Raw genomic sequence first — 24,085 nt, forward strand, 5'->3', positions numbered from 1 at the left:
CTAAGTCTGCTCTATCGTTACCTAAAAGTCCGATGTGTCCAGGTATCCATTGTACTGTAATTTCCTTATTCAAAAGATGTAATCTATGAAGAATTTCATTGACCAAATAATGTTCGCATTGTTCATTGTGTTTTAGTAATTCTGTGGCACTTTTTGAGTCGGTTAATATTACTGGATGTTCAATATTTTGTTCTATTATGTATTCAATGGCTTTCAAAATAGCTGCTAGCTCCGCATTCATAATCGTGAACTGAGTTTTTAGTCTACCACTATAAGAAATTTTTTCTTGACTATCATAGAATCCATATCCTGTCCTGTCATGGATTTTTGATCCATCTGTGTAAATAATATATTTTCCTGAGTATTGTGATCTAATTAGATTAAGAACTATTTGTTTCTGTACTTGAGTAGAGATATTCTTTTTTGTTAATTTTTCAATTTCCGATTTAATAATTAAATTAGTTACTGGTTTTGTGTGAATAGGTTTAGCTAACTGAAGTAAATGGAAGTTGTTGATATTAGCAATTTTTTCTAAGAATGAATAATGTTTGTGTAAATCTTCGGCATGTATGGAATTGATTAGGAAGGGAACTATGGGGCTATTATTGTGATAAATATTTTTAGTTATTTCTTTTAGTGCTAAATACTCTGCTCTCTCTTTTAGAGGTAATTCTCCTGTTTCCGATAAAATTACATGGTTGGGCGTTGATTTTAAGGATCTCATAGCTGTTCGTATATAAAGGTGTTGAATTGTCTCTAGTTTTGCAAAAGATGTTTTAGATGTTCCTGCTGAAATTGTTAATCCGTAATCTAAGTGTGGTTGAACAATTGCTTTAGCTATTCGGAGGGCAGTTTCAGGGTGTACTCCATTTTTCTTTTTCTTTTTTTTTTTTCTTTTTTTTTCTTTTTCGTTATCATCTTAAGAATGTTAATTTTTCCTTTAGCTTTTGTTTACGCAGTTATCTATATGTTTATTGTAGTTTAATCGGTGGTCTATAATTATACCCAAAAATTTATGAAAAGGATTTATTTCAATTTTTGTATTATGTATTGTTATATTTGTTGTGGGGTGAAATTTATTTGTGAATATTACCGTTGCACATTTTTCCGGGTTTACTATCATTCCTAAATTATTCAGGATATCAACTGTATTATTTAGGAAATCATTCATTTTTTCTTCTGCTTCTGTTATGGACTTGGCTATGACTACTGCAGTAAAATCATCTGCGAATTGGAAAAATAGTTTGTCGTTGCCAGTAATGCTATGTATTTTCATTGTATAAATATTGAATAAAACCGGGGATAGGGGACAACCCTGTGGAAGCCCTTTATTTGTAGTTTTAGTAATCTGTTTTCGTTTGCCAATTTTAATATTATTTTTCTCTTTTTTAGGTATTGATAAATCCAGTTACATAACTCCGGAGGTGTATTAATGTTCTCTAGTATTTCTAAAAGTATTGCTATATTGACATTGTCAAAAGCTTTCGTTAAATCTAAAAATGTTGCTAATACTACTTGATTTTCTCTTTTAGCATGATGTGAAATTAGAGCATTGACGCAGTTTACCGCAGATACTTTTTGTTTGAAACCAAAAGAAAAGGGAGGCAATAGTTTTTCTTCTTGTAAAAAGTTGGTAAAATATTTCTTTATAAAAAAAAAATATTAGTTTGAGTAAAACACATAGCATTGAAATTGGTCTGTACGACTCAACTTTTGAAGGATCTTTATTTTGTTTCAAAATGGGGACTATGTTGATTTCTCTCCAATCTTCTGGAATATCGCCTGTCTCTAAAACTTCATTGAGTATTTCTGTGATTTTGATCAACAAATATGGATTAAAATTTTTGAGAATATGAAAAGACAACCCATCAACTCCTGGAGCTGATGAATCTTTTTTTGAATAAATTATTTTGTTAAGTTCAGCACATGAAATATTTGGTTTGAAATCAGTAGATTTTAGATTGTAATTTAAATTTTGATCAATTTCTGGAAAATTTGTATCTACAAACTTAATAGCTAAGGTTTCATCATTAAGTAAATGAATATTATTTTTTGAGGGAAATCCTCCTCCAATTCTTTTCACTATATTCCATAGTTCTTTGCATTTCGTATCTGGGTTAATGGAATCGATTAATTTGTTCCAGTTGTTTTTAGACGCTTTTCTTATAAGTTGTTTTAATTTAGCCTTTGATTTTTTGAATAGCATTAAGTTTTCATATGTTTGGTTTCTAAAATATTGAATTAATAAATTATTTTTGATTTTTAATTGTTCTTCTATTTCATTACTCCACCATGATTTTGTAGTTTTATTACTTTTCTTTATGTACAGTGGGATTCCGTTTTTGGCAACAAAGTTGAAATTTTCAGTTGCCAAAAACGGAACCGTGCCAAAATCGGAACCCATATTTTGAATTATATTTTTCAACTATTGGTTTTGAAAACATCATTACAATGTAAATACATCGTTTTTATGGAGTCATAAGGCGTTGAGGCTTCGGAAAAGTTCATTTCGAAGCATTTTTCCGAAGGGTTATACTATGCTATAAATCTATAGCCACCACGGTGCTCCCCTGACCGTTATTATCAGAAAAAAATCTCCATCAATTCTGTGCTCACCAGTCGTTTTCTATAGCTATGCTGCATGTCTGGGCAAAATTTCAAAAAAAAATCGTAGGGCCCGTTTTGAAGTTACGCTCTTTTGATTGTATAAGTCCACAAATTCAAAGGAAATCTGAGATATTTCAACGGATTTTTATTGGCCGTGATAATGAGAAGTAATAAACTATAAAAATTTGGTTCAAAGTAAGTGTTTTTAGTTATTTGTAACCTCTGGGTGAAGTTTTGAATTATAAAATCGTCGAAGTTTTGAGTTACGCCCTTTTTGAAGTGTAACTATTAAAATAACCAATTTTGTATAGATTATGTAGGCATTCTAATACTGGTAAGCATGTTCAAATGTTCTCAATGACACATTGCACTTACATTACTTTAACGTCTTTCACAATGGTCTGATTTTTCATAGGCTCAAGCGATATAAGGCATTACGGAGCCAATTTTATCATGTAACCAAATTAGTTTTTATTCGAAAATATTCTAGATAGTTGAAGCAATGAACTCACGATTCAGTTTATTTAACATGCAAAAGGGTTGTTTAGTAGTATGATTTCTTTTCGTTTGTCTTAATTTATTATAGCAGCGCGTGAGTCTTTACTTCACAGGCACAGTTTGCGATGGATATAATGGAATGGCCACAGAATAATTAAAAAAAATCCGGTTACAAAAACTGGAGGTTTAGTATTCTTTAAATTATACACCTCTCAATTCCATTACCCCGGATATCATGAACCTGAAGAGCATAACCTCGAGTTCCAGTTCCTAGAATGGATTTACTTCGAATTCCATTATCACGGGGAAATGTCATTCAAGGTAAATATAAATTCTGGACAATAGCATTCAACAAACTGGTGCGTTTATAGTGATGAATCTCGGGTTAATGACATTCGAGGAAATGAAACTCGGGGTTATGGGGTGGAATCTTACAAGAGAGGTTTGATTTTAGTATTGATTTTTTCGGAAGACATGTGAAATTAAGCTCTGCAAGCGTTATTATTTTAAAATCAATGAATCCAAACAATACCAAACATTTCTTTTTTTTCTTAAACGTATTTCAAGTATTGATGCTTACTCTTCACGAGTTGGCTTGAGAATGAGTTGATTGATTCATACAATTCTTTCACTATTGTATTCCATGATCCAGAACTCTTACGGATATATATAGATTTGTGAAAAATCTAAATGTTGTAATGTATGCTATTGCAGTTTGCGTTTGACGTGCAAATCTTGTTGAACTTGACTCCAAATGCGGTAACACAAAGTAACCAAAGGATACTTAGCAACCATGATGCATATCACCGCCAACCAAGCATAGAAAACCAAAATTTGACTTCGCCTACCTTGAGAAAAATCTTACCACGTTTGGTGTTCCCGCATTTGATATTTGCATTTCAAACGCACACAGCAATACAAATGATTACAAAAGTATTGATAGTGGTCTAGAGTGCCACAATTTGGCCAATAGTGCATTACTCAGCAATTTAGGTTTAAGTTCTGGGGCAGTACAAAGTTAGCCAGAACAGTCGGGGCAGCTAGTTGGGTTATAACAATATTTTATGACTAATAATAATAATATAAAATTGGCTCCGTAATACCTTATATCACTTGAGCCTATGAAAAATCGGTCAATTGTGAAAGATTTTGACGGCATGTGAGTGCAATATGTCATTGAGAACATTTGAACATGCTTACCGGTATTAGAATGCCTAATTAATCTATTTGAAATTGGTGATTTTAATAGTACACATCAAAAAGGGCGTAACTCAAAATTTCGACGATCTTCTTATTCAAAACTTTGCCCAGAGGTTACAAATAACTAAAAACACTTACTTTGGACCTAATTTTGATATTTTGTTGCTTTTGATAATCACGGCCAACAAAAATCTGTTGAAATATTTCAGATTTCCTTTGAATTTGTGGACTTACAAAATCCAAGGGGTGTAACTTTAAAACGGGCCCTACGATTTTTTTTGAAATTTTGCCCAGACATGCAGCATAGCTATAGAAAACGACTGGTGAGCACAGATTTGATGGAGATTTTTTTCTGATAATAACAGTCAGGGGAGCACCGTGGCCACGTAATGTTCAATCTGGAAAACATTTTTCTGGTTGCGTTTTTACGCCTTAACGTATTCAATTATTTTTTAGAAGCTTTATCTATAATTTTTGTATAAGAGGGCCTTGTAAAACCAATAATCGCATAAGTGACTTTCATTGAAGAACTGGACATTTTCTTAAAACTATGAAAGAACACGAAACAATTTTTTTTTTGTTTTCTTTTAAAGACGTATTTACGAATCAAAAGCGCTGGGTATTGCAAAACGGCCTGAGTTATTTTTTCTAATTGAATGACCATTTAAAATCAGTTTAACTTTTGGAGCGTAAAATTTGAAAAATTCGGTAAGTTTAGAATTGCTCCTTCAATTTATGTTTCTGATAAAGTAAAGCATTTTATAATGAATGGTTGACTGCATCAAAAGGGCAAACATAAACATGAGTTGATGCATAAATGAGACTTGTAATTTTGTGGAATTTATTTTTTTCTTGAAATATTTTTTTATTATGCTGGATATATGTTTTACACCTACCTTATGAAATAGACTGAAATTTACAAGATCCTGTTATGAAGCCTCTAGAACCTAATAGGAATCTTCAGGTTCTCATAAGAAATCTACAGAAAAAACGCTTGAGCTCTGATGCATCTTGCCAAGCATCCGTGGGATCTCGCATAGAGTTCTCAGGATATTGCTAAGGAATTTGATAGGAGTTAACATCTTGGAATCCCGCTGCGATGTTGCTGAACATTCTCATGTCTCCGATGAAAAATTTAAAAGTTTTTATCATTAGGCTACCACTAGCACACCTCAAATTCCTCTAGGGATCTTTTCAAAATCCCCAAGCTTTCGCCGGAAATACTAAAAATACTACTAGAAATTCACATTATCCCGCTTAAAATTTACAGGACGCCCTAGAGTTTATTAGGAATCACCAGATTTAGGACATAATCTTCCATAACCAATTATACACTCTAAGGATCCCTCAACAAGCCCTCAGTTTCCACTTGGAATCTGCAGATATCCTCATGAATTCGTTAAAATTTCTGAAAAGTCCCACAAGAACCAAGAATCCCTTAAGGATTCTCCAGGGTACAATTAGGAAACTCATAGACTCAGCTCGTAAGGAACATTTTGATGATGTTGAGACCCGTATCCTTGATTAACAATCTTGTACAGAGTTCTGGATCGTCTTTAACAAATCTGACGCCTTACAGAGTCTATAGCAAAGAGGGAACGTAGCTTTATATTGTTGACGCAGAAAGATCAATATACACACCAATACCACAAACAAAAGTTAAACACACTGTCGTATTTATCGCACGCTTCAATGATATTATTGGGAGCAGTTTGGACTGTATTCGCATTTGTCACGTTATTTAATGAAATTCATTAAAAGTTATGATACACGACATTTTGCTGTACATATTTGTATCAATTATTGCGGTATTTTTTTTTACATGCGCAATGTATGTAAATTAATAATAATTAAGACAATGAACCAGATGAGACAAAATTTATGATTGTAACTCTTTGTGAGTCATAGATTTTTTGTTGCTCTTATGTCGGTGCTGGTGCTTTGTTCAAACAAGCTGTTCCAAATCTGAAGAACAGTGTTTTTTTTTATTTTAGCACCTACTGACAGACTCAAGAGGGCTGGTCACTCAATATGAATGCCTAAGAAAAGAGATTGGTCTTTAGTTGAGCTACTGGTGGAGATTATTGGCCTCATGAAACGTTGCAAATGTATGACCAATGACCATTCTGAAGTAAATAAGCGCGTACGCGAGTCCTCAGTAGTTGGTGAGATTTGAGAAAATATCGACGAAAATGGAGCTCTGAAATGTAATCGGTGTGGAGTTGACATGCTATTCAAATGACTAAAGCAACAGATACGATAATATTATCAAAAATTTACAAATTTTAATGGTATTGAAAAATGTTGCCAAAAACGGATCCATTTTGTTGCCAAAATCGGGGGGTGCCAAAATCGGAGCATGCCAAAAACGGAGCATGCCAAAAACGGAATCCCACTGTATTTTGAATCATTTATTTTTTCTTTTATTAGTGGTAGAAGTTCATATTGATTTTGTATTTGGTCTACATCTATTTTGTTAATCATTTCAATTGCTTTTGATTCTCCAGCAAAAATTGTAGGTAATGTAGTTTGTTCGATTATTGCAATTAATTTTTTAAGTGGGTCTTTTATATCTTGGTTTCTCACTGGTGTTGGAGGTATATAGATAGAAATAATTAGTATTGGATTTTCGGTGTTTAGCGTTTTGATGGCTATTGTTTCTAAAGGACTAAGGTCTGGAAGAGAAAATTCTTTAAATATGATTTCATTACGGATTAGGATACCTACTCCGCCGTATCCGTTTTGTCTCAGTAGTTTAACAAATTTAAAACCTTTAAATTTGTAATCTTCGTTTGGTTTAATCCAAATTTCTTGAAGTAGTGCTACATCAATTTTATTTTCATTTAGGAAGTTATTAAGTGTTTTACGTGTGTCTGAAGGTCGAATGCTAGTAATATTGTGTTGCATGAATTTCAAATTCCTGAAACTGGCCATAGTGTTCCTGTATGGGTTTAGTTAACTATTCCAACTTCCGGCTCAATGATTGATTTGATTTGATCACTGATGTTGATAAGTAAAATGTCCGAGTCGATAGTGTCCTTGTTATTTCTGGATTTTTCTGCATGTTTGAGAATACTTTTCTGAATTGTTGTTATTTTGTTGATTATCATGGAGACATCAGATTGCTTTTCCTGTGGTTGTTTGATTGGGATTCCAGTTTTGGGGATTGTTCCTGTTCGTGCATTTTGAGTCCTGTTGTTCAATCGAGTGTTGAGGTTGTCGTCTACTGTCATCGGAGGGAATTCAGTCAATGAGTCTAGTCTGTTTTGTGCCTGACTTGGTTTAGGGAACTTGTTGGATGCCTCCATGAAGGTGAGCCTCTCATTTGCCATGACATATCGGATTTTGTCCTGACGAATTCTTTCTGGGCAGTTTTTGTCTGTAACCTTATGCGACTGTTTGCAATGAATACAGTTTGTCGGATTCGTACAAGTTTGACTGTCGTGGTCTGTTCCGCAGTTTTCACAGCGATTCTGTGTACTCTTACAAGCCTTTTGCCTATGACCGTACCTCCAACATTTGTTACACAGTTTGATGGGGAAGATGTAAGCTTCCACCATCGCACAAACTCCGCAAATCGCGACTGTTTCTGGAAGATCCTGACCTGCAACGTAGATTTTAATGGTGTACGTGGGAATCAACTTTCCGTCCCTCATACGCTTGATACGTTCGATTTTTTCTACCTTCTTCATGCCTGAGACCTCAATATTGTTAAGGATTTCATCATCAGTGAGAGATGGAGGAACATTCCTAACAATGCCTATGGATTCTTTCAACATGTTCGGTACATACACCTTGTATTTGAACTCTTCCGTCAAAAGTTTTGAGTTGATTAAGTCTTCTGCCTCTCTTGGTCGACTATAAGTGATCCTGTAGCGACCCTGTCCTGCAAACTTCAGTTCTTTGTAGTTCTTGATACCAATGTTGTGTAGCATTTTCGCGATTTCCATTGCATGTGCCGGTTTATCTGTTGGATTGATTCGTTCGATGAAGAAAATTGTGTTCGTAGTATTTTTAATCCAGTTGTCTCTGATTGAGTTTTTATTCGTTTTTGCTTCCTTTCTTGTGCTTTTTTTCTTTTCTTCATACATTTCCTGATTCGTGTCCATTTCATTTCCGTCAGTTTCGTCCATCTTGTTTTTTTTCAGTCAGTCTCCTACCTGTCATTTCTTTTTTGTGTACCATTTCTGTTTCTGAGTCAATTCTGTATGCTTTTGTCTTCTGAGTTTCAATAATTTCTTCTAGCTTCCGTCTGATACCGCATCGTCCTGATTGTGTGTCAATATTACCTGGGAATGAGTACTGGTTTACACCATCATTGTCCTCAAACACTAGAAACTCGTTTTCATCAGCGCTCATCCAATGAACCTAACCTATATTTACACCACTTACCTCTAACTTAAGATTATCTATTCTAATTGTTTTTTTCTCGTAGATTTTCGAATTCAAAGATTAATTGTTGTTAATGGAACTGTAAAACCTAAAGAATTATCACGAAACTTAAATAAACTTTGTACACATGAAGCAATTCCTGCACTTCCGATTGAAAATTATAAAACTTCTTTTTCCTCAAAAAACCGCGTGTTCGCGAACAAGCTAAAACAAGACAAGTTCTCACTTTCCGATGTTACTGCTTTGAACGTTGGCGCGAGAATGCAAAATTGACCTTATGTCACTGTTTCGTTCCCAATACTAGTTGATCGCGTTCAATTGAGCCCAGAATGACAAATACACCTATTGATACCTAATGAACATAATTGCAGAAGGTTGTATCTGGATTTAATCTCATTTTCATTACCCTTTCAGATGTTGAAAAGTAGGCTTAGATCAGCACTCCCGTACAATCACTTATATGCATGCGCCTTGTACCGCAGCTCGCCCAGCGTCGTAGGTGGCTATGATGCGCTTAAGGGCTACCACCAAGCTTTGTTTAGGAAACACAACCCAAGTAACCAAATAGCACTTTAATTCGCCCTCCGTGTCAATATAGAGCTATTATAGAGCAGACATGCCCCATATTAGCCGTATTACAGCCCTATAAGCCCAAAAAGGCGAATTAGCGGGCTAGTGGTTACTTGCAGTATTGCATGATGTACTTCAGAGAGTTAAAACACGAACTTTATCAATTTTAATCATGATACAACCTTTTACAGTATTGTTCGCTATTATATCAAGTACACTACTTTCAACATTCTGGGTCCAATTGAACGTGATTAATAATTTTCCTGAACCAAACAGTAGAAGATATACTGTTTCGCACATTTTGAGCTGAAAATCCCATATTAACTTCAATTCAAATGCGCCAGCTCATGGAACGACCAAATGAGCTCAGAATTTTTCAGAAAGGCTTCCTCTAACCCCAAGGAATAATCCTGAGGGGTGCCCCGTGGAATCATACAACTTTATTTTTCTCCCATACTAAGCTGGGCCAGTCTAATCAAGTAGGCTGTAATAAAACGTCATGTATTCCCGCATACAAAATGACACATCAGTCTTTTCCCGTTATTCCCCAACATTTTTCTCGCTCGATCACGTCGCATCCCTTGTCGAGTGCAACTGTGGAAAGCTCACGTCAATCCGTTAATCCGTTCTCAAGCTATTTCGTGACATACAAACACCACTCAATTTTTATTTATATAGATAGATAGATAGATTCGTCCTATTTGTTTCTATAGGGACTCCTTTACGCATTCTTTTAAGATTCATCCGCAAACTTCTCATTCAACGTAGCTTCTATTGTGGACGAAATTTGTTTCAGAAGAAGCTCTCACAAATGTTTGATTTCATAGTGATCTGTCCTGGAATTTATAATATTCTGCAAAAAGATTTCCTCCAAGGATCTATTTTCCATCCCAGTTTCACCCAAAAAACATATTCGCAAAGAAGACGAAAACACTACTTGATCCGAGAGGCTGGAAAAAATTTGCTCCAAGAAGCTAGAAAAGCATCCTCCGATAAACTGAAAATGCTTTATTCGAGAACAGGGCCGGATTTACAAGCGTGGAGACCATTGTCTTGTGGGGGGCCTTTTTTTAGAATAAAATTTTGATGCTTTAGAATAGACTAGATATTTTCCTAATATTCTACACAACTTTGTGGATTTTATATGTTATATGTTATATGTTATTCATAGAATTTAGATTTTGGGACTTCTTCGTCAACATTTTTTTTATGATTCCCTTTTATTGGTACTTTAATTGAAATCATACAGATTTTATTCATGTTTTAATATTCAAGGGCTAATAGCAGATTTTTTTCTAGAGACTTAGGCTCTATTTCAATGTATGTCTCTCAAACGTCTCTATTTCCAATGGAAGGTCTCTATTTTAATCGAAATGATCTCTAAAGTGTTTTTTCTTATTGTGATTGCAGTGAATCCTGATGCAAAATACTACAAGCTCCAGAGAAAAATTCAAAGATTTTAGCGCAGCTATTCAGCAGGTTCTTCAAGGATTTTGTCTCACATGTCTCGAGGAAAAACTTCAAGAAATCTACTAGTGATTTGTCTATCTAAACAGGGATCTATCTAAAACATATGTAAATATTCCTTTACCGATTTACACAGAAATTCTTCCATCGATTTTTCAAAGGATGCTAAGAAGATTTTCTTGAGCACTCCAACGGTACTAATTGTAATTGCTCAATCCACACCCTGGCAGACAATTATCCGCCCATCTAGACACGGGCTGGGTGAGGACTTACCAAGCCTCCCCCGTTAACATGTCCTATACCGTTTAGCACACCGGGATCTTCCACAAGCAGGCGCCGGAATTAAAGCGGTCCCACAAGCTTCAGATACATTAAATAGATACAGTCCCTCTGGCACTAAACCGAATGGCGCCCTCCGCTTCACCACTAGTACTGCTTCCCCACACGCCAAGCACAATATCGAAAGTAGCGCGTTGTATAGCAAATACACTATGCCAAATGTACAGGAAAATACACTATGCCAAATGTACAGGAAAAACAGCACCAGTAAGAAAGCGGAAGGCGCACCACTCGGTTCAGTGCCAGAAGGACTATAAGTATAACGAAGAAGAAATGAAAAGATAGTAGAGTTGGTTAAGTTATTTGATTGCTGAAACGAAAAAAACAGAAAAAACAGAAACAAAGTGTTAACATTAACACGGGGATTTATAATTGATATATGTATCGATAGTTTCTCATCTGTTACGTTTCCTTATCGTAGCGCTGTCGATTTTTTCCATCTCCAGGGTGTTCGTCTCCGCTCGAGCAATGAGGACCATGATGAAATGAGAATATAAAAATGTGAGCATTAGTGTTGATCTAGTAATAGATTAATTTAAACTGCTTTTCATGTGCTAAGTAACTTGTAAACTCCTACTCAATTATGTTTTGTTGGCCTACACGTTTTGTTTAGACCCAATTTTTATTTAGAAAACTATTTGGATCCGAGATTTTAGGTGCAGATTGAGCATGTTTGATAAAACAAGCATCCTGTTTTCAGTTAAAGAATGTTCAAGAAGTTGATGATTCTGTTATTTATACTGGCTACATACAAGAATTCACTATTGATGTAATATATGGATATTGAAAGTTCCAACGCGCGATTATAATACTTCAGTTTTCGTGCTGTTGTATTGGTGTAAGTAGTGGGAAACCAATCAGTTTGGTGATTCTAACGGTAACAAATAGCAAGACGAAAGGAAAGTTGATAATCTATCATCATTATGATTTCAGTCCTAATTTCATGATCCGTTTAACAAATTCCGCGTATGATTCGGCAATTTTAACAATTTATACATGTGTATTCGAAGAAAACAGACTACGAGCATTTATTACCTGTTGCAAGGTTCCTAAGTGATCAGATATTTATCATTTTCTACAGCCTAATTTAATAATACCTACATTGGGTTGTAACAAAAATTTGATCTTGGGATGTTGATTTGCCTCCTAATCATAGTTTCGACAATAGTCACATGCTTACTATCCCTTATGGCAGTGTTGTTGATTCTATTGTCTATCGCTCATCAGTTTCGCGCCACCCGGCTGGGACTTGGTCCTATGTACCCAATACTCTGCTGTGTCTTAACTTCACGCAATACATTCTGTAGATGTGTGATACAGTTTGCGGAATATTATGATTTATCACTTCGTTCAGATGGAAAATTCTGTTATGGTACCATATTCACATATCAGATAACTCCCACCTGGAACGATGTAATACATCGGAGACATGTAGATTCAGATGTATGTATACGATCTATGCCTAGTTCGGCTCTGATCGACAGGCAATCAGTGTATTCAGTTTTTCAACTAGCTTGAAGCGATGAACGTATCAAGACAAGCTCTCCACTATATCTGCTAGCAATCACCGGTCGTCGATAGGCATTTCGGTTCTTTTCTGCTAAAGATAGATCCGATAGTATGCCAAAGACTATGGCTCATGCTTTTCAATATAGCTGGAAAAACAAGAACTACACCCAGCACCAAATAGTACGTAACTATGAGGCGGACCGGAAGGTTTGATGAGCAATCCCCACCTTCTTGAGCACTCCAACGGTACTACCTCCAATAATTTCCTCAGTGATTATTCCGACTATTTTCCAAAGAATATACTAGGTGTTTCCAGATATTTTCACTTATCCTTCAAACGAATTCTCCAGTTGTTACTCTAGAAAATCTTGTAAAGATTTTTTGAAGATGTTCTAAACGTTAATCTTGAAGGATATACTAAGGAAATCGAGAGAAGAGAATCACCGGAAAAATCTGGAGGACTTAGAACATTTTTGAAAAAACTTAACCTGGAGAAAATTCTGATGAAGTCTCTTATGTTCTTAAAATATTAAGTTATTAAGTTATCAAAATTCTTGGAGGAATTCCAAAGCAAATAATCACTTAATGAACTTCTGCAGAAATCTTCGAAATAGTCTCTGAATCTCTGAAAAAATACAAAAATTTCACACTATTTTGAAAATCATGAAAAAAAATACAATATAACGAATTTCACGAGGAAATACAAAAAAAAATGAAATGTCTGATCTGATTCTATGATGAAGAATAAAATTATTATCTTCTGGATACTATTTGGTAACTTTTTGTTCTTCTGCTTCCTTTTTGGTCCATTTTAAGTTTATTTTTGGTTCCTGTCTAGTCTCTTTTTGGCCTGTTTTTTTCAAGCTACAAGTCTCGAAAGTTCCTATATTCAAGGCACTTAAACACTACCTAAAAATAAATAAGTCCTATTACTTGTTCTGCAAAAATAAATTGCATTCGAATGTAAGACTTTGTTGAGAATGCTTTCGTTACAGTTGGATAGTGAAGTAAGAAAATCGTTAGGAATTTAAGCAAAGGGATGGCAATCTTCGTGTTTATCTAAATAATTGAAATATTTTGTTTTAATTATTTTATATCAGTTTATTTGCCTACATTTCGCCTATTTTTCCATAAATGTTCAAAAAAATTAAACCTCTATATCATATTATGCGATTTCAAAAAGTATCCACTATTGAATTGATTTTAACTATTCTTAAAAGTTCAACCACGAATATGTTTGTCGAGATTTTTTGTGGAGGCCCGGGGGTCATATGCCCCCCTCGGCCCATCCCCGTAAATGCGGCCCTGTTCGAGAATGTTCCTGCGAAGGGTTGAAAAAATCTGAGAAGCTGGAAAAGCTATCTCCAACAAGCTGGAGAACTTCTTCCAAGAAGCAGAAAAACTTTCTCCAAAAACGTAAAAGCGCTTTCTCCAAGAAGCGAACAATGGTTTCTCACAGAAGCTACCAAAGATTTCTCCGTGAAGCTGAAAAAGATACCTCCAAGCAGCTGGAAAAGATATCGCTTAGAAACTGGAAAAGCTTCCTCCAAGAAACAGAAAGATCTTCCTCCGAAGATATGAGAAAGAGTTTTCTGAGTTGCTGCAAATGCTTATTTCGAGAAGTTGGAAGAGCTTCTTTCGAGAGACTGGATAAACTTTCTCCAAGAAGCTGATAATGTTTCCATTCTAACAAAACTATCAAATGTTTCTCCGATAAGTTTAACTGGCTTTTTCCGATATGCTTTGAAAACTTTCACCGAGAAGTTGGAAACACTTCATTAAGGAAGTTAGAAAACCGTCCTCCGATAAACCGAACAGTTTCTTTTCTGCAGAAGTTGGAATATGTTATCCGAGAAGTAGAAAAAGTCATCTTTAAGAAGCTGAGAGCGATTTTTCCGAAATGCACCCTCCAAAAACCTGAAAAGCTTTCTTTCGATTATCTGGAAGAGATTCTTCCAAAAAGCTTACTTCTGAGTGGAATAGCTTGGAATTGGAAAAGTTTCCTCCGGGAAGCTGGAAAAGTTTTATCCACGAAGCTAGAGCAGTTTCTTGTGAGAAACTACACACTTAGATTTTTTCACGAGCTCGGCTGGGCGAATCTCGCTGAACGCTTCTCTCAGCTGATAAAACTTCTCGCAGAAGATAATAAAGCTTCTCTCAGAAGCTGACAAAACTTCTCTCAGAAACTGATAAAGCTTCTCTCAGAAGCTGATAAAGCTTCGCTCAGAAGCTAATAAAGCTACTCTCAGAAGCTAATAAAGCTTCTTTCAAAAGCTAATAAAGCGTCTTGCAATAGCTGAAAAAGCTTATTGCAGAAGCTGAGATAGCTTCTCTCAAAAGCTGATAAAGCTTCTCGCAGGAGCTGAAAAATCTTCTTATAGATGCCGATAAAGCTTCTCTCAGAAGCTGATAAAACTTCTCTCAGAAGCTGTTAAAGCTTCTCTCAAAAGCTGCTAGAGCTTCTCTAAGAAGCTGAGATAGCTTCTCTCAGCTGATAAAGCTTCTAGCAGGTGCTGATAAAGCTTCTTTCAGAAGCTGATAAAGCTTTTCTCAGAAGCTGATAATGCTTCTTGCAGAAACTGAGAAAGCCTCTCGCAGAAGCTGATACAGATTCTCTCAGAAGCTAACAAAACTTCTTTCAGAAGCTGATACAGATTCTCTCAGAAGCTAATAAAGTTTCTTTCAGAAGCTGATACAGATTCTCTCACAAGCTAATAAAGCTTCTTTCAGAACCTGATAAAGCTTCTTGCAGAAGCTAATAAAGCTTCTATCAAAAGCTGATAAAGCTACTCTCAGAAGCTAAGATAGCTTCTCTCAGAAGCTGATAAAGCTTTTTTTCAGAAGCTGAAAAAGCTATTCACAGAAGCTGAGAAATCTTCTCGCAGGAAATGAGAAAGCTTCTCGCAAAAGCTGAGAAAGCTTCTTGCAGAAACTGAGAAATCTTCACGCAGAAGCTGAAAAATCTTCTTGTAGATCCCGATAAAGCTTCTCTCAGAAGCTGAGAAAGCTTCTCTCAAAAGCTGATAAATCTTTTATAAAAGCTGATAAAGCTTTTTGCAGAAGCTGAAAAAGCTATTCGCAGAAGCTGGGAAAGCTTCTCGCAGAAGCTGAGAAAGCTTCTCGCAGAAGCTGATCAAGCTTCTCATAGAAGCTGAGCAAGCTTCTCACCAATGCAAAGATAACTTCAAATCCCACATGATAAAAAATAAATGATACTCACTGAACCAGAGAAAAAGCTGTTCACCGAAGTTGTAAACCTGCAACTACAAATCTATTCAAAATTCGACTCACCTCAACGCCCGAATCTCCGACGGGCTCAGCTTGGACTCGTCGTACTCCGGCGGCAGCATATCGTTGGCTCGGGCGCGCTTCTCCGCATTGGCCGTCCTAATCGGGATCCGACTGATGGGGGTGTTCGGTTTGGACGGTGGTGTGGCCGCCATCAGCGAACGGTTAAGCATCACTGGAATCCTGCTCTCGTGAGGCTGCTGCTGATGCGGATGCTGAAGATGGTGTTGATGCTCCTCGTAGGTGGGTTCGTTCGTCGGTGTCGTCGGCGGGGAGTCGTTATCGATGTCGTCGTGTCTACATTTGTCGTGTGAATGGTTTTTGTGGGTGTTTGTTTCAATTGTTTGTGAGGATGAGCGATAAACGAAATGTGGGGTTTTTCGATCGGTTGTTGTTGTTTAGAATCGTTTCGCAGAAGAAGTATGACAACAACGAAAACGAAAATATGGACAAAACAAATGAATAGATAGAGAGAGATAATTGGGGCGATTGGCGAATGAAATTATTTCATCAAACAGAATCATTGTGTATACTTATATAAAGATAGTAGACAGAGGAGAAAAAAACACAAACTAAATACCATAGCTTGAAGCCAAGCCGAAGGTGCAATCACACATCACTGGAAAATCCCCACCCGTACGTGAAGAAAAATGACCAAAAAACCTATCTACACCCGAACAAAAAGCGAAACGAAAAATTTTGGTTTCCCCGGCCCTATTTTGAGTGAGTTAAGAATAAAAGTAGTAGAGTATGAAGTTAGCCACAAACCACCAGATGGGAAGAACAATATGAACAAGTGCTCTCGAGAGCAATAAGAAGATTAACTTACGGTTTTGAAAAGTATGTGTGATTGTGAGGAAAAGTTCCAGAGAAAGGAAAAAAAAACTAGCGAATTCAGTTCACGTATTTACATCAGTGTAGAGGATTTATTTTCCGTTAATAAATTTACACAAAATAGAGTTTTGTATTGTTCCTCAGCTCCAGCGTCGCGGAGAATGGTTCTGCTGCCGTAAAGCTAGCCCTTAGCCTACAATTCGAATTCCATTAAGTAAATATTTGGCCTTATCTGTTTTTTTGTGGTATATAGGAGACATATTGAACATTTTGGTTTCCGTTTGACAGGTCCTTTTTGGATGTGTTTTGTGTTTCTATTTGATGTGTATATTTTTTCTAACCTACGGTTCAACAATTATTAGCTATCTATCTGAATAGTGGCTCTGTTTTCAGGTGAATTTTTGAGAGAATGGCTATGCGGCGTACCTCAGTTAAGAGGAATATCTTGATGACAGGTGACAGTGTTTTGGACGAACAGCGTTTCAGTGTTTTTCGTAAACATAATTTGGATGTTATGGATTGATGGATGATGCAAAATAAATATTTGAGGCTTTTAGTAATCGAGGTAAGCAAATCATTCCAAAGCAAAGTGTTCATCAATTCAACAGATAAATCATACCAGATGAATCTCACGTTGTAGATCAGTGCATAAAACCTTTTATACGCTTCAAATTTGTAAATTTATCCGTTATTACCGCATTCTGTCAAAAACTTCTGGAAGAGCATGAGAAGTACTTCTCTGGAGACCTCAGGAAAAACTTCTGTAGATACTCTACCAGCATTAGAAATGGAATCGTTTCACTGAGTTATGTTATGCAGCCCACAGACGGTTTGACTATCATTGACTCCGCCCCCAAGTTAGTCAAACCGATTTATGTTGATGCAACCGTTTGACCGACCGTCAAAGTTCGTTGCAGCAACACCAAAGCTATGGGAATTTCGTCAAACTTCTATCGAGAACCCTTTTGTGTATTTTTTTTTTTCAGGAATTCATAGGTTATGCTAGCGATTTCATCGAGAATTTAATCAATATGTAATTCCTCCAGAAATTTATGCACAGATTCAACCACAATTTCTCCCAGGAAAATCCTTAACTCCAGGCATAACTTCAGGTGGCAATCTTCAAAGGTTCCTCTACAATTTATTCAGGATTTCCTCCACTGATTCCTTCAAAGATCAATCCAAAAAAAATCCTCAAATGATTTCTTCAGTATTTCTTCAGGTCTTACTCTAAGGCTGTCTCCAGGAATTCCTAAAGAGATTTCTCTAACAATTTCTTCAAAGATTCCTTCAGGGATTCCTCAAACAAAGTTAGTTCCAAGCATTCTATCGCTCATTACCCAGGAATAACAACACAAATTCCTTCAGAAACTCTCCCAGGAGTTGAGAAAGCTTCTCGCAAAAGCTGAAAAAGCTGCCCCCAGAAGCTGAGAAAGCTTCTCCCAAAATCTGAGTAAGCTTCTCCCAAAAGCATACTCGCAGAAGCTGAAAAAGCTCCTCACATGAGCTGAGAAAGCTTCTCGTAGAAGCTGATAAAGCTTTTCGCAAAAGCTGAGAAAGCTTCTCCCGGAAGCAGAGAGACCTTCTAATGTTTTGAAAAAGCGTCTTCCAGAAGCTGAGAAAGTTTCTCCCAGAATAACATCACATCACGAATTCTTTTAGAAACTTCTCAATGATTCCAAAAGAAATTTCCCAAGGGATTTCGGCAGGACTTTTTTCAGCGCTTCCTTGTATATTCCACCGGGAATTTATCCGAAAACTCCCAAGGGATTTCTTCAGCTATTAATCCAATGCATCCTTCAAGAATTTCACCAAAAAATCCTTCAAAGATTTATTTAAGAATCTCTCCAGCAAAACTTCGGGAATTCCTAAACAGATTCTTTCTGGATTCATTTACTGCGATCCCACCAGGATTTTTTTTAAAAATTCTTAAAGAGATTGCTCAAGGAATCCCTCCCAAGAAATTACTAAAGGAATTCTATAAAAAATTCCACCAGGAGTTTTCAGTGATTCTTCTAGTGATTTCCCTAGACATTCCCTAGATTTCTTCAGCGGTTAATCCAAACATTCTTCCAGGGATTGCTTCAGGGATTCTTACACGATTGCCTCCAGAAATTCCTCCAAAAATACATGCTGAGATTTACTCCAGGAACTCTTACAGTGATTTTACGCAGAATTTCTCCAGGGATTCATCAAGAAATTCCTCGAGGGATTTCACCAAGAATTCCATCGGGGATTCCACAAGAAAAACTGCAAAAGAATTCACCAAAACTTTCTTTCACGGGATTTCAGAGGATTTTTTTTTAGCTTCCACCTGCATTTTTTTGACAGGCCCCCCTGGTTATCCTCAACAAATTCTTTCATAAATTCCTACAGTGTTTCCTTCAAAGATTCTTCCTGAACAGACCCTACGAGAGGCATTCGTCCTGGGATTTCTTCAGGAATTACTTCGAGAATCTACCAGAAATTCCTCAAGGAATTTATCCATCAATTCCTTCCAGTACTTCTTGCATGATTTTTTCCAAGGATTCCGCCACCTTAGCAAGTCCTTTAGAAACCTTTAAAAGTTCTCCTAGAGATATATCAAGGAATTTCTCCAGGGAATTCTCTGGAAATTTCTCCAGCAATTTCTTCGGTAATTTCATCAAAGGCTTCTCAATTTCCCCAAAATGTTTTCCAGATGTTAATTACGGGATCCAACCTAATGGTATTCAGAGAAATGCTTTGTTTAGTTTTCTGAGTAAATATCAGTGTAATCCATTGGATGAATAATCTTCTGGAATTTTGTATAAGCTTCCTGATGGAATATCTAGAATAGAGAGAGGGAGTTCTAGTTCAATCCTTCGCGGAATTCCTGGTAGAATAAATCGCAAAAATATTGTTTTTTTAGAAAAAAAAACCTTGTGGATTCTTGGAAATTTTTCCATGGAAGAATTTCTGATAACCCTTAATATATTCTAAAAAGGGAAATCCTAGTAAAACATTCAAAGTATATTCTGGTAGAACTTCTGACAAAACTCTGGTAGATTTTTCTGGTGGATATTCTGGCGAATCTCTGGGGATATTCCCAGTGCTAACCTAGGAACAACTCCTGGTGGAAGCCTTCATGGTTTTCCTGATGAAAATCGTGGAGAATTACCTGGGCGAATTCCAGATGATTCCTTGAAGGATTTTTAGTTGAAATCCTTAGAGGAAATCCTAGCCGAATTTTCGGAGGAATTCTTGGAGGATTTCGTGAAGGATTTTTTTTTTCGAATCCCAGAAGGAACTCCTGATAGAGTCACTTGATGATATACTGGTGGGTTCTCAAATTACTGGTGAAATCTTTAAAAGAAATCGAAGAAAAAAATCCGGTAGGAATCTTTGAGTAATTCCTTACAAGAAAATTCTGGTAAAATCGCTGGAGGAATTACTGATAACCCTCGAGAATATTTGGAGATATCCCGAGAGAGCAATTGAGAAGAATCCTTGAGGAATTCCGGGAGAAATCCCTTGAGGAATTCTGGGAGGACTCCCTTGAAGAGTTCCTGAAGGAATCTCTTAAAGAATTCCATAGAGAAACCCCTGGACGAAAATTCTGGTAGAATCTCTCAATAAATTTCGGGAGGAATACGTAGTAAATAGCCTGATGGAACCCACAATAATCTTAGATGAATTCCTGACAGAACTTCTGATGGAATCCCAGAAGGTGTTCATGATGGAATCCTAAGAGGAGTTTATAATCAAATCTTAGAAGTACTTCCATCCATGGAATTACTTCTGATGGAATCCCTGAAGAAACTCCTGATGAAATGTATGGGAAATCTCTTAAAGCAATCCCTAGAGAGGATTCTGATGGAAGCCTTGAAAGAACTACTGTGTTAATTCCAGGAGGAATTCCTAATGGAAATTCAGGAGGAACTGGTGCATTTTCTTGAGCAACTTCTGGTACCATCTCTAAAGAAATCCAGGTGAAATCTTTGAAGAAACTTCCGATAGAATCTCTGGAGTACCTCCTAATGGAATCCCTATAGTAACTCCTAATGATATCTCTGGAGAAATTCCTGATAACATCTCCGATGGAACTCCTGAAAGAATCCTTAGAGGAACTTCTTATGATAATCCATTGAAGAAATTCTGATTGAACTCCTCCAGGAATTGTTAGGGTGAAGATGAATCGAAGCCAAATCTAAAATTTTTAAGAGCACACATATAGAGAACCAAACATCCGTTTAAGCTGAAAACTTAATCGATTGGTCACTGGCTGTTGGTTATACCAGATTTGTGCTCTTCAAAATTTGAAGTGTGGCTTCGATTCATCTTCACCTTAATACAATCTCTGGAGAAACTTTTCATAGAATCTCTGGAGGAATTCCAGGTGGAATCTCTGAAGGAACTCCTGACGGAATCCCTGGAGGAACGTCCGATGGAATCTCTAGAAGGACTCCTGATGGAAACTCTGAAGAAACTTTTGATAGAATCCTTCGTGGAATTCATGACAGAATCTTTATTCCTGGCATTCCTGGACGAACTTATGTTTAAATCCCTAAACTAATGAAATCCCAATAGGAACTCCTGACGAAATCCCTGGAGGAATTCCTGATGGAACTCCTGATATAATCCTTAGAGGAACTCCTTATGATATCCCTTGACGAAATCCTAATGGAACTCCTCGAGGAATTATTAATACAATCTCTGGAGGAACTCCTCATAGAATCTCTGGAGGAATTCCAGGTGGTATATCTGGAGGAACTCTTGATGGAATCCTTGCTGGAACTCCTGATGAAATCTGTAGATGAACTCTGATGGAAGCCCTAAAGGTACTATTGATATAATCCCTAAAGGAACGTCTGATAGAATCCCTGGAGGAACTCCTGATGGAATCCTTGGAGAAATTCCTACAGATATTCTTGAAGGAACTCCTGATTGAATCAATGAAGGAAATCCTGATGAAATCCCTAAAAGTACTCCTGATGGAATCCCTAGAGAAACGTCGGATGGAATCCCTGGAGGAATTCCAGGTGGAATCTCTGCAAGAACTCCTGATAGAATCTCTGGAGAAACTTCTGATGGAATTGTTGAAGGACCTCCTGATGGAATCCCTAGAGGTGTTCCAGGTGGAATCCCTAAAGGAACTCCTGATGGAATCTCTGGAGGAGACTTTCTACGAAACTTGATGAAATCCTTAGAAGAACTTCTGATGGAATCCCTAGAGATACTTTCGATGGAATCCCTAGCGGAGCTACCGATGGAATCCTAAGAAGGACTGCTGATGGAAACTCTGAAGAAACTTCTGATGGTATTCTTCGTGGAATTCTTCATAGAATCTAGACAAGTAGTGTACCTCCAGAGAGTTCCCTTTGGAAACCGCTGTGTTCACTGTGATGGAGTCTCTAGAGTAACTCCTAATGGAATACCTATAAGAACTCCTGTCGAAATCGCTGGAGGAACTCTTATGATATCCCTAGAAAACGTCCTGATAGAGTGGAATTCTTAATACAATCTCTGGAGAACTTTCAGGTGGTATCTTCAAAGCAACTCTTGTTGGAATCCCTGGAGGAATTCCTAAAGATATTCTTCAAGGAACTCCTAATGGAATCATTGGAGGAAATCCTGATGAAATCCCTAGAAGAACTCCTGATGGAATTCTTCGAAGAACTCCTGATAGAATCGCTGGAGGATTTCCAGGTGGAACATCTGAATAAACTCTTGATGGAATCCCTGGAGGAACTCCAGATGAAATCCTTAGATGAACTCAGAATAGAAGCCCCAAAGATACTCCTGATATAATCCCTATAGGAACGTCTGATGGAATCCCTGGAGGAACTCCTGATGGAATCCTTGGAGGAATTCCTAAAGATATTCTTGAAGAAACTGCTGATGGAATCATTGGAGGAAAACCTGATGAAATCCCTTGAAGAACTCCTGACGGAATCTCTGGGGGAACTTCTGATGGAATCCCTGGAAGAATTCCAGGTGGAATCTCTGAAGGAACTCCTGATGGAATCCCTAAAGAAACTTCTGATGGAATTGCTAGAGGAACTCTTGATGGAATCCCTAGAGCAGTTTTAAGTGGAATCCCTGAAGAAACCCCTGGTGGAATCCCTGGAGAAATTCCAGATGGCATCCCTAAAGAAAGTCTTGATGGAATCCTTAGAAAAACTTCTGTTGAAATCCCCAGAAGAACTCTTGATGGAATCCCTAGAGAAACACCCGATGGAATCCCTGGAGGGACTTCTGATGGAAACTCTGAAGGAACTTCTAATGGAATCCTTCATGCAATTCATTATAGAATCTTTAAAAGTACTCCTGATAGAATTCCTGGACGAACTCATGTTTAAATCCCTAGAATAACTCCTGATGGAATCCCTGGGGGCACTCCTTATGCAATTCCTGATGCATTTTCTTGAGCAACTCCAGATATAATCTCTGGAGGAATTCCGGGTGATATCTCTGAAGGAACTCTTGATGGAATCCCTGGAGGATCTCCTGATGATGATGATGGTAAGATTCCTGAAGGAACTCCTGAAATAATCTCTAGAGGAGCTCCTTATGATATCCCTAGAAGAAATCTTGAAGGAATTCTTCGAGGAACTCCTGATGAAGTCCTTAAATGAACTTTGATGGAACCCCTGAAGGTTCTCCTGATATAATCCCTATAGGAACGTATAGAACCCCTGGAGCAACTCCTGATGGAATCCTTGGAGGAATTCCCAAAGATATTCTTGAAGGAATTTCTGATGGAAACATTGGAACATTGGAGTAAATCCTGATGAAGTCCCTAGAAGATCTTCTGATGGAATTCCTAGAGGAACTTCTGATAGAATTGCTAGAGGAACTCCTGATGGAGTCCCTAGAGGAGTTCCAGGTAGAATCCTTGTTCCTGATGGAATCCCTGGAAGAATTCTAAATGGAATCCCTGAAGAAACTCTTGTAAGAATCCCTAGAAGAACTCCTGATGCAATCCCCAGAAGAACTATTGATGGAATCCCTAGAGAAACTTCCGTTGGAATCCCTAGAGGAACTTCCGATGAAATCCCAAGAAGGATGATGGAAACTCTGAAGAAACCTCTGATGGTATTCTTCGTGGAATTCATTATAGAATCTAGACAAGTAGTGTACCTCCGGAGAGTTCCCTTTGGAAACCGCTGTGTTCACTGTGGAGGAGTCTCTAGAGTAACTCCTAATGGAATACCTATAAGAACTCCTGATGAAATCGCTGAAGGAACTCTTATTATATCCCTAGAAGACGTCCTGATGGAGTGGAATTCCTAATACAATCTCTGGAGGATCTGCTCATGAATCTCTGGAGGACTTCCAGGTGGCATCTTCAAAGCAACTCTTGTTGGAATCCCTGGAGGAATTCCTAAAGATATTCTTGAAGGAACTCCTGATGGAATCA

General features: G+C 37.2%; 1 protein-coding gene across 29 annotated transcripts in view; it reads right to left on the reverse strand.

Moving 5' to 3' along the window:
- Positions 1–24,085, reverse strand: part of LOC5574328 (protein lap4) — a 302,572-nt gene that overhangs the window by 26,273 nt on the left and 252,214 nt on the right. For all 29 annotated transcript variants that reach the window (XM_021838909.1, XM_021838924.1, XM_021838930.1 and 26 more), the window contains one exon: positions 15,874–16,167. In XM_021838909.1, coding sequence (XP_021694601.1) covers positions 15,874–16,167 — 294 coding nt within the window. The remainder of the gene's footprint in view (positions 1–15,873; positions 16,168–24,085) is intronic.

Source organism: Aedes aegypti, chromosome 1 (assembly GCF_002204515.2).
Source record: "Aedes aegypti strain LVP_AGWG chromosome 1, AaegL5.0 Primary Assembly, whole genome shotgun sequence".
NCBI classification, from domain to species: Eukaryota; Metazoa; Arthropoda; class Insecta; order Diptera; family Culicidae; genus Aedes; species Aedes aegypti.